This window comes from Sinocyclocheilus grahami, unplaced genomic scaffold (assembly GCF_001515645.1).
Source record: "Sinocyclocheilus grahami isolate Dianchi unplaced genomic scaffold, SAMN03320097.WGS_v1.1 scaffold858.1, whole genome shotgun sequence".
NCBI classification, from domain to species: Eukaryota; Metazoa; Chordata; class Actinopteri; order Cypriniformes; family Cyprinidae; genus Sinocyclocheilus; species Sinocyclocheilus grahami.
The window spans coordinates 425153-435624 of NW_015506037.1; the positions used below are offsets into that span (position 1 = coordinate 425153).

Here is a 10472-nt window from a genome sequence, read left to right on the forward strand (position 1 = left end):
TTATGTAAACGCTTTATTTGTATACTTTCCCAACATAAGTCACTTAAACTACAGGAGCGGTAGAACCATAATGCAGAGGAAAGGGGCAAAAGAAATAAAAACTAAAATAAATACAAAGCATGAAAACAGACTCCAATCGAAATAAATGCTGTATTTGATTTGTACATGAAAACTCCAGATGAAAGTATTTACACAAAGCTATGAACAGCAGTCTCCCTCACACACGTCTCACATTTATAATGGCAATCGACGGCATTTGCAGCGAATAAAAGGCATTTTACATAAATCAAACATAAAAAACCAGGAAGTAATGACAGGTGGCTGTGTAAAAGGCATGGTCGAAGCCTAATAAATATCCAGGGTTCAGTAAGAGACACGAGAGCCACTGATTGGAGTAATAGTTGCAGGAGGCACCGAGGCGCTGCAGAGAGAGAGAGAGAGACGAGCTCAGTGCGGAGCGGGGAAGGATGCGTCTGGCACTGCTGGAGACCCACAGGAGCTCCACCATCCGCAGGACAGCGCTCAGGACACATCTGCAGAACAACAGCACTCATGAGAGACGAGCACAGACAGACACCACTGATCTGCCGGAAACAGCAACGAAACAAAGAATTCTCTTCTGCTCGGCAAGGCTGTGTTTGTTTGTACAAAAACGGTAATATTGTCAAATATGATTACAACTGTTTTGTACGTGATTGTCTGTTAAACTGTAATTGATTGCTGTGATCAAAGCTGTATTCTCAGCATCATTACTGCACTTTTTTGTCTTTAGCCGATCACAAGCCTGATTCAAGATGGGGGTCTCAAAAATGGCCAGACTCATTCATTTTAAGTTAAATTATGCTTTCTTGGTATAATGTCTGCTAGAATGTTAAAAAAAATATTAAGTGGAAGTAAATATTTTTAAATTGTTGTTTTCTAACCAATTTTTTTTTCCTTTGAGAAGCAAGACAAAATAATAAAAAGTCCATTGTGGCTATTTTAATTTATGCAATGGGGAAAAAACTGGCAAAATACACGGGGGAAAACACCAAAGAGGAAACGCGGTGTCCGGTATTGGAAGAACAGAAATGTGATGTGTGCGCATCCCTAACGGGCAGCACAAGACGAGCGCATACGTACAGCTGGCTGGCTGCTCCCCGAACCGCCTCATCAGCTGGTCGTGGGTGAACTTCACGAACGCATCGTATTGTTCTGGGAAGGCAAGAAAAGCACTCCATCAAACAAAGGCAGGCCTCCACAGGACAGCACATGTGTTTGGGACAGATACCTGCGAGTTTGGTGGTCAGGATCTGGTCGTACTCCTCGCGCACCTTCTCCTCGCGCTCCTTCAGCAGACGCTCACAGATCATGCCCACCTGCTTCAGTGTGAAGAGCGGCTGCTCGCGTCTGGAGGGGGACGCTGATCCAGAGGACGCGCCTGGAACACATCAACAGCACCAACCAATCAAGCAGCCTGACAGCATCTCGTGACACTGATAACCACAGCTCTCCCGATGCACTGCAGCTAGCTGACCGTGAGTGACAGGCCATCTGACCAATCATAACACAAGAGTAGATTAACTTCGGAGGACTTAAACTTGAAAAAACGTATTCTGATGTTCATTCATGTTTATTTTGTGCTTTAAACAGGTCATATGATGTTGCTAAAAATATTTGGTGTATTTGGTGTAATGAAATGTGTTTATTCGGTTTGAGGTTAAAAAAAAAACACATTATTTTCCACATACTGTACATTATTGTTTCTCCTCTATGCCCCGTCTTTCTGAAACGCGTCGATTTTTACAAAGCTCATCGGTCTGAAAAGCGAGGTGTGCTGTGATTGGCCAGCTATCCAGTGCGTTGTGATTGGCCGAATACCTCAAGCGTGTGACGGAAATGTTACGCCCCTCACCATATTTGGAAAAACACAGCGTCTTCACGGCAACAATACTACAGCGAGAATAAAAGTTACGCCTTCTTTCTTTGCGTGCACATTTGGGCGGCGTTATGCTAATATTTCCACATAGTGAGGTAGATATGTGGGGCGTGTTAGAACGAGCCGTTTTAGGGGGGCGTGGCTGACTCTTAACTTTTATAAAGAATATCTCTTTGGTTTTGAGGCTTTAGTTTTTGCAACTTCAGGGATCTTATCTATTCACAATCAGCTTGTAACACTCCAAAGAGAAAGAAAAACTTGAAATCGCATCATATGACCCCTTTAATTTAATATGAAAAGAGGATCGGATCAGGTGCCACTTGAACTGAGGCAACACAGCGATCTGTCACAACACATTAAAGAGCCACAAAACAGTAGGCTGTTTATTGATTGAATTCCTTTAAAAAAATTTTTTTTTTAAAAAGACAACATTTTAAAGCCGAGTCCTTGTTTCATATCAGAAGTAACCTGCTCTGTCTTGTCTGTCGGTGTGTTGTCAGTTTGCTCTGCGATGTATTTTTACAGCTTGAGAACATGGGTGTGGTGTGAGAGCATGGCTTGTCAGACATAGCAACAGTAACTAAGGAGGGCGGGTCTTTGCAAACAGTCAATTACACACAAACATTCAATAAGTACACACACTTCCCAGTACATGAAGTTTTGCAATCGCGTGGTTTACGGCACAGTATAAACCTCTCTAAACGCTCAGAAGACATCGGGAATGCAGTACATACTGCAGGGTTTCCCCCAGGATTCTGTGAGACTGTGATGGGTGAACCTCTGGATGACTTTTGTACATTTTAAAGCTAAATTCATCTGGTGCACTTTGAGAGCTCAACATTAAGAGCTCTACCTTCTAACTAATGTTCAGAGTGCAAATTGAACAAAGAAAAAAGTCAAGGAATTGACTGAATAGTACCTTAACTTTAACCTTTTTAACCCTCTTTTTAGTTGTGAGACAGTGTCTTAGTCTTTTAGGAAGCCAAGCCATTAGACTGTAATAACAATAATTATTTTATATTATTTATTACTATTCCTATGACAGTAATAGCCCTATATTGTAAAACAATTATATTGCAACAAATGAAAACGAATATTTCATAAGTATATTATTTTTGCTTTACACTACAGCAGGGAAATTACAATACTTATCCTGATTTCTACACCTGCATGAGACAAACCCTCGAGCTTTTATTTGGACGGAAACCTCCACCTTCAGTGAAAACGGGTTTACAAACGTGTCTCATTGCAAATTTAGTGAAATGCTGTAATTATCTGCCCATTAAAATGTTGGAAATTATGCAAATGTGAAAGCATACAGGTGGCTGTTGCGTTCCCAAAGGCGCACTAAACTCACAGCACATGCAATAAAAGAGTTCAGCGCACTCACTGTGAACCGAGCCAACACCGGATCACGACCTGATCGCATCAACCAGTGTGTGCTTCGCTTTGAAACGTGCTGCAAAAACAGACTTGATAAAAGGATTAAGTCATATTGTGCTTTTGGTAGGGATGTGCGATATATATCGTCTGTGATAATATCATAATTGTTGTTTGAATGGTGTGTGATTTGACATTATCGAGTATTTTGCAAAAACATTGAAAACACACCTACAGGGTGCACGCTTACATTACATGAGGTGCATTCAGTGTGTTTTCTTTCACTGCTTGATTCAGTCTCTTAAAATACATTCAGAATGAGCTCAATTTCAAGACATGGGGGCAGAAAATGTATATATTTATACCACTTCATATAGAAGTGGTGACGTTTTTTCTCCAAAAATGACCATGATTACCAATGTGACATTGATTTTTTACAACTAGGGCTGAAACGATTCCTCGAGTTACTCGAATACAAAAAATCATTGAGACAAATTATTTACCTCGAGGCTTCATTTAGTGTGCATTTGGAAGCAGATTTGTTCAAATAAAGGTAACACTGATTTTGGAAATCACATGAATATGGCAGCGGGTAAAGCGCAGCATAGTTTGAAATCACGAGTTGAAAGTGAAGCAGAACTCCGGCCGTCACACAGAGCACACCGAGTGAACATCAGCTGAGTGCAGTGAATGCTGCTCCATCTGAAAGCCCGTGCTGGAGATGCCTTCAAGTTAAACAGACATTTTATTTTGACGGGTTGCCGTGAATACCTAGTTTTACTCAAATGAAACGGTCAAATGCTGATGAAGTGACTCTCAGAGCAGTTTTGGAGGTGTTGTTGTGTATTTATGTCCTCATATTAGTGAGACGGCAGACGCTAATATCACCGCGCGCGTCTCGCGCTTATACAGGTGTTTCTAAAGCAAACTCAGCGTCATCATCTGGTTAGAAGCGAAGCTCACATCGGTGGATCTATTCTTTCTCACACCCCTACTCTCCAGCAACATGTCTTTGTTTTCTGCAGCAACTCCGAGCACTTCTCATACTCGCTATCCTGCTGAAGCACTTTTGTGTCAATCTAGAACAATAATCAGCATACACGAGCACTCAAAGCTTTCAACAGCCAGATTTGAGTGTTTGTACAGAAGCCTCTTCTGCTCTCAGAGCCTGCGTTTAGTTGATCAGAAACACAGCAAAAGCAGTAACATCGTGAAATATTATTAGAATGTAAAGCAGCTGTTTTCTCTGTGAGTATCAGTTAAACTGTAATGTATTTCTGTGATGCGCAGCTGTATTTTCAGCATCATTCCTCCAGTCTTCAGTGTCACATGATCTTCAGAAATCAGTATAATATGCTGATCTGCTGCTTATCAATATTTTAAAAAGTCGAGTAAATTTTTTTTTCAGGATTCTTTGATGAACAGAAAGATCCAAAGATCAGCATTTACCTGAAATACAAAGCGTTTGTAACATTATACACTATTCCTTTCAGAAGCTTGCAGTCAGTATCATTTGTGTTTTGGAATAAAATTATAGAAATTAATAATTTTATTTAGAAAGGATGCTTCAAATGATGATAAAGGCATGTATAATGTTAGAAAAGATTTCTATTTCAGATCAATGCTGTTCTTCTGAACTTTCTGTTCATCTGTGAATCCTGAAAACTCTCCTCGGCTGTGTTCACCATCATCACAAACGTGTGTCTGGAGCAGCAGAGCAGCATATTATACTGATTTCTGAAGATCGTGTGACTGCAGTCATGATGCTGAAAATACAGGTTTGAAATCACAGGAATACATTACAGTCTAACAGAGATTCACACAGAACACAGTTATATTAGACAGTAGAAATATGCCACGATGTTACTGCTTTTGCTGTGTTTCTGATCAACTAAACGCAGGCTCTGAGAGCAGAAGAGGCTTCTGTACAAACACTCAAATCTGGCTGTTGAAAGCTTTGAGTGCTCGTGTATGCCAGCATATAGTCTGAAGCTACAGATATTAATATTAATAAGCAGAGTCTGAGATTTATTTGACAGTGACTTCACATTTCTTGTTTGTATGAAGGCTGAATGCACATAAAAGGTGAACATTCATTTATGTGTGCTGTTTTTTCTTCTTCTAAAGTATTATATGGTTTTATATGAGGTGTCATAGACCTGGCAAATACATGTTTCATAAGTCTGCATGCTCAGACATCTGTTGTGGCCGTTCCTACGAGGCTTTCTAAACCGTGCTCATACCGGCCATGTCGTCCAGCCCTACTCAGCTCCCACTAAAACACTGATAACCAGAAGAAAAGATGAGCGCAAGACTGAAACCATAAAGTGTCAAGACACATAAAACAGGCTTATTCTGCCGAACATCTCACCGGCTAGTGCTGTCTCTACTGAATGTGTTTAAATATGACAGCTACCGTGCAAATGAATATATTTCAACAACGAATAGTCATTTTAAAATTAGGAAGTTCATTTAAAAACTGCACTGAGCGTGATGTACATGTCTGCATACAATACACCACTGTTTAATATTAAGAAAAAGCTATTGTGTGTCCAGGCGTGTGCTCCTGCTGCACTGAGCGTGATGTCGGTGTGTCTACTAGAAGGACAGCGGGTCTGAAAACAGTTTAAGATGCTTGAGCTCGTTTGGGTCTGCTGCTGGAGTCATGCACGCCTCTGCTCAGCACGAGCACAGCACGCCAGTGGGCGGAGCTACAGCGCTCTGGGGGCGTGGTTTGCTGAGTACAAGCTGCTCTGTGATTGGAGAATCCTTACAGAACCGTGAGCTTTTAGTGCTGTCTCTACTGAATGTGTTTAAATATGACAGCTACCGTGCAAATGAATATATTTCAACAACGAATAGTCATTTTATAATTAGGAAGTTCATTTAAAAACTGCACTGAGCGTGATGTACATGTCTGCATACAATACACCACTGTTTAATATTAAGAAAAAGCTATTGTGTGCCCAGGCGTGTGCTCCTGCTGCACTGAGCGTGATGTCGGTGTGTCTACTAGAAGGACAGCGGGTCTGAAAACAGTTTAAGATGCTTGAGCTCGTTTGGGTCTGCTGCTGGAGTCATGCACGCCTCTGCTCAGCACGAGCACAGCACGCCAGTGGGCGGAGCTACAGCGCTCTGGGGGCGTGGTTTGCTGAGTACAAGCTGCTCTGTGATTGGAGAATCCTTACAGAACCGTGAGCTTTAACCTATCAAACACGAACACTACACATGAAGGCCTCTATCTCGCAACACATCTGTCCTACACGGTTTAGAAGTAACGTGATCTCTAGCCGGAGACACCCAACGGTGCTTTTACTTCCGGAAGCCGTCCTTTGCGCTATGTGCTGCTCACAAACAATACCGCTACCACACCGACGATAACCGTGTAACAACGGTTTAACCGTGCCACAGTGGCGTCTACATTTCCGGCTCTCTGTAGAGATCACAGCGAGTTAGCATTTAGCAGCATCCCCAGTTCGCTACAATTTGAAGATAACCTTTCCATTTCGACACGGTACACCCCGAGCACCAGAGCGGCACGGACCTGCGGTGAGCGCCGAGGACAGCCGGCCGAAGGGCGAGGGCTCCATGCGCAGGTACTTCTGCGGGGACGGGGACGGGGACATGGGCGCACACCTCCTCCTCTTCGGGGACGCCGGGCTCAGCAGAGGGTCGAAATCCATTGTCCTTTTCAGAGTGGCTCCGCACGCCATTCTGTCGAGGGTTGTGTTTGATGGAAAAGGATGTTCTGAAAGCTAGTGATCCGCTCGAGCAGCGACAGAGCCCCGCTGGTCTGATCTCGAGGGAACGCGACTCGATCGCTGCGTTTTTATTTAAACTCTGCGTTGCGCTCGCGGCCACACCCTTGTGTGAGGACGCGTGGAGGCGTGTGTGCGGCGAGGAACGCGGCTGTGGCGTCCAGGCTCCTCGGGGAAGCGCCGATGGGTTCGGATTGAGCCGAGATCGCGTCGGACGCCGCTTCAGCGAGCGCTAGCCGGCTAACAAATATGGCGTGGAAACAAAACATTCGACGAAGCCGCTTCTCTGCGCATGCGCGGAGGCTCTCAGGCGAAGCCGGTACTTGTAGTTTTTGCGAGATTCTTCCTCGTACGCGGTTCCTGTCAAGACCGCATAGGACAACTACAAAACCCACAAAACCCCGCTCGCGGTTCTGTCGAGTGAAGTCGCTCATTGGTTGATTTGGATTGTTTGTGGATTTGAAAAAAGCCCCAAATATCTCCTCCCATCAACTCGGAAGAGCTCAAACTACTCTAAACTAAATATATATATATATTAGTGCTGTCAAACGATTAATCGCATACAAAATAAAGTTTTTGTTCACATTATATATATGTGTGTGTGTGTATATTTATTATGCATATATAAACACACACATACAGTATATATTTAGAAAATATTTCCATGTATATATTTATATTCATATAATTGATATCATATATAAATATTTTAAATGTATAAACATAACATATTTTTTTAAATATATACATGCATGTGTGTGTTTATATATACATAATAAATATACACAGCACACACACACATATATTATGTGAACAAAAACTTTATTTTGGATGCGATTAATCATTTGACAGCACTAATATATATATATATTTATGTAACTTGCCCCTTTAGTTCTGCACTCTATTCATTTAGCTACTAGCGGCTTCTTTTCTTTAAAAAAACTAACAGCTTCTCTATTCTTTTTTTAATTCTATTCTATATATATTTTTTTATTATTATACCATTAATAAAAAATGCCTCTAACACTAGCTTGCTCTATTCTTTTTATATTCTATCTGTTTTCTTTTTATTTATTATATAATTTTTAAAAACCTTGCTACGTGTGCTGCGTTAAGCTAACAGAGACCTGTTATAGCATTGCTCTTTTGTTAGTTTTGATTGCTTCTATAGTCCTCATGTAAGTCGCTTTGGATAAAAGCATCTGCTAAACGACTAGATGTACATGTAATATTCTCATGTTTTCATGTTCCAATCATACCACGATGTTTGAGTATGATCACTAGTTTTCTTTCATCACACAAAAAAACAATCAATCGGTCATCACTTACTCGCCCTCATATCAACGCAGACCTGTATGAGTCTTCTGTGGAACATATATGCAAGATATTCTGATGAAGAACGTACATGACTGTTTATGAGTGAAATCCGGACGGTGATGTGTGGCTCATGGGATTGTAAAGGGCCCGCTGCGATATCAGGTGAATACAGGGGCTCCTGCTGTGTTTATCAGCGGCTGGCAGGTCAGTGTGGGACTGCACTAAAATGGCTCATTCCCTTATCATATCACAAAATTCAGGATGAAAAAAGATACATAATGCCTGCTTCGTTCATTCTTGATAATAATCAAACTGTGCAAGAATGTTGACCTGTCTCTTGTTCTCAGGACCGGATGGGTCTCAGATCTTCTGGTGATGGTGTTTACTTATAAGATAGGTACTGTCCACTGAACGCCTATTAAACCCCATCAAACAGCACGCTCTCAATAAAGCGTCCAGCTGAAGAGATACCTCCCGGTCTTCACCTTACGGTTTCCTACACCAAAGCTTGGTGCATATTAATGAGACGGTTTACAAAAAACCAAAAGAAACCTTAGTGCCTTCAATCTCAGAACAATCTCTCTTTTGTCCTAACTCCAGAAAGTTCAATTCCTGCTTGTTTTCTGCCATTTTCCCCGTGGATTTGAATGTGAGCAAAGAATTGTGGATTACTGAAGGACCCAAAGGTGGGCTCCACTTGATGCATCCTTCAAAATGTTCAGAGTGAAGGACCGCAATGAAGGCTGCCTCTCAAGAATCCTCCAAAACGATACGGCCTACACACTAGAAGACTCTGACTGAGAGTTTAAAATGAAAGAATTATGAAGTTTTGTTTGATGAAAATATTTTACATTTTAATGTTTTATTATTATTATTATTAGTAGTAGTAGTAGTATTGTTAGTCTTTTTACAGAAACAACGAATGACCGATGTCTCGAGCACCACCTATTTATCCTATTTATCACTTCCTGATAAACTGCCATCAAATATCACTAAGAAAAGTAGGAGAAGCCACTGAATGAAATAATTTTCATATATATAATAAATGTACTTGCGCCTCGGAGTGAGCAGACGAAACACAATAAATGCGGTCATTGCTTTGGAAAAGGGATGTCTGCTGTTTGGGAAAGCTGTTTGTAAGACGCTTCTGGCAATCATACAGAAATACGTTTACGACAGACTTTGCTCGGGCATTTCAGATTGACCAGAACAACATTTCAGATAATGTGCAATGAAATATTTGTGGTCCCATTGCACAAAGACACATACCCCCGGGTTCACAGACATGGTTTAAGCCTAGTCCTCGACTAAACTGTAAGTCTGAGCTGTTTCAACTGAAGGAAACTTGCACTGATTGATCTTGAAATATGTCAGTACCCTTGTTTTGTCTCAAGATGCACACAGTAATGTTTTTTTCTAAGGCATGTTTATAAAAATTACTTTTAAATCCTAATTGAACTATGGCCTAGTCCTGACTCCTGGTTTAAGCTAAGCCCCGTCTGTGAAACCAGGCCGTGATGTTTTTGATCTGCATGGAGGAATTTATTTGGTAAATGTGTTTCCATCTCCCATTATTCGCATTAACCTTTTTTCACACAAGTCAAAAACCACCTCAAGTGAGCATAAAGACTTTTTTGTGAACTAGGGATTTTTTTTTTTTTAGATTTGGCATTTTCATAGCTCGTTTTCTCATTCAAAATGCTCATAAAGACAGGGTGATGGATCTTCTATACATGAGATTTAATGTATTTTTGATTTCTAACCTGCCTGCAATTTTCAATTCATCTTGAACACACAGTAGTGAACACACACAGTCATGCAAGACTGTGTGTGTTCACTACTGTGTGCGCGCACACTACTGTGTGTGTGCGCACACACTACTGTGTGTGTCCACTACTGTGTGTGTGTGTGCACGACTCTGTGTGTTCACTACTGTGTGTGTTCACTACTGTGTGTGTGTGTGTGCGCGTCTGTTGCAGGCAGGTTAGAAATCAAAAATACATTAAATCTCATGTATAGAAGATCCATCACCCTGTCTTTATGAGCATTTTGAATGAGAAAACGAGCTATGAAAATGCCAAATCCAAAAAAAAAAAAAT

The 10472-nt window shown here is 41.3% G+C and overlaps 1 protein-coding gene across 1 annotated transcript; it reads right to left on the reverse strand.

The window, feature by feature from the left end:
• On the reverse strand, nt 1–7400 carry LOC107563132 (akirin-2-like). Its single transcript, XM_016247921.1, has 4 exons — nt 6782–7400; nt 1271–1431; nt 1123–1194; nt 1–533 (listed from the first exon to the last, which is right to left on the reverse strand). The coding sequence occupies exons 1-4, from the start codon at nt 7009–7011 to the stop codon at nt 523–525; spliced, it is 474 nt and encodes a 157-aa protein (XP_016103407.1). The 5' UTR covers nt 7012–7400; the 3' UTR covers nt 1–522.
• Nucleotides 7401–10472: the final 3072 nt, after the last annotated feature.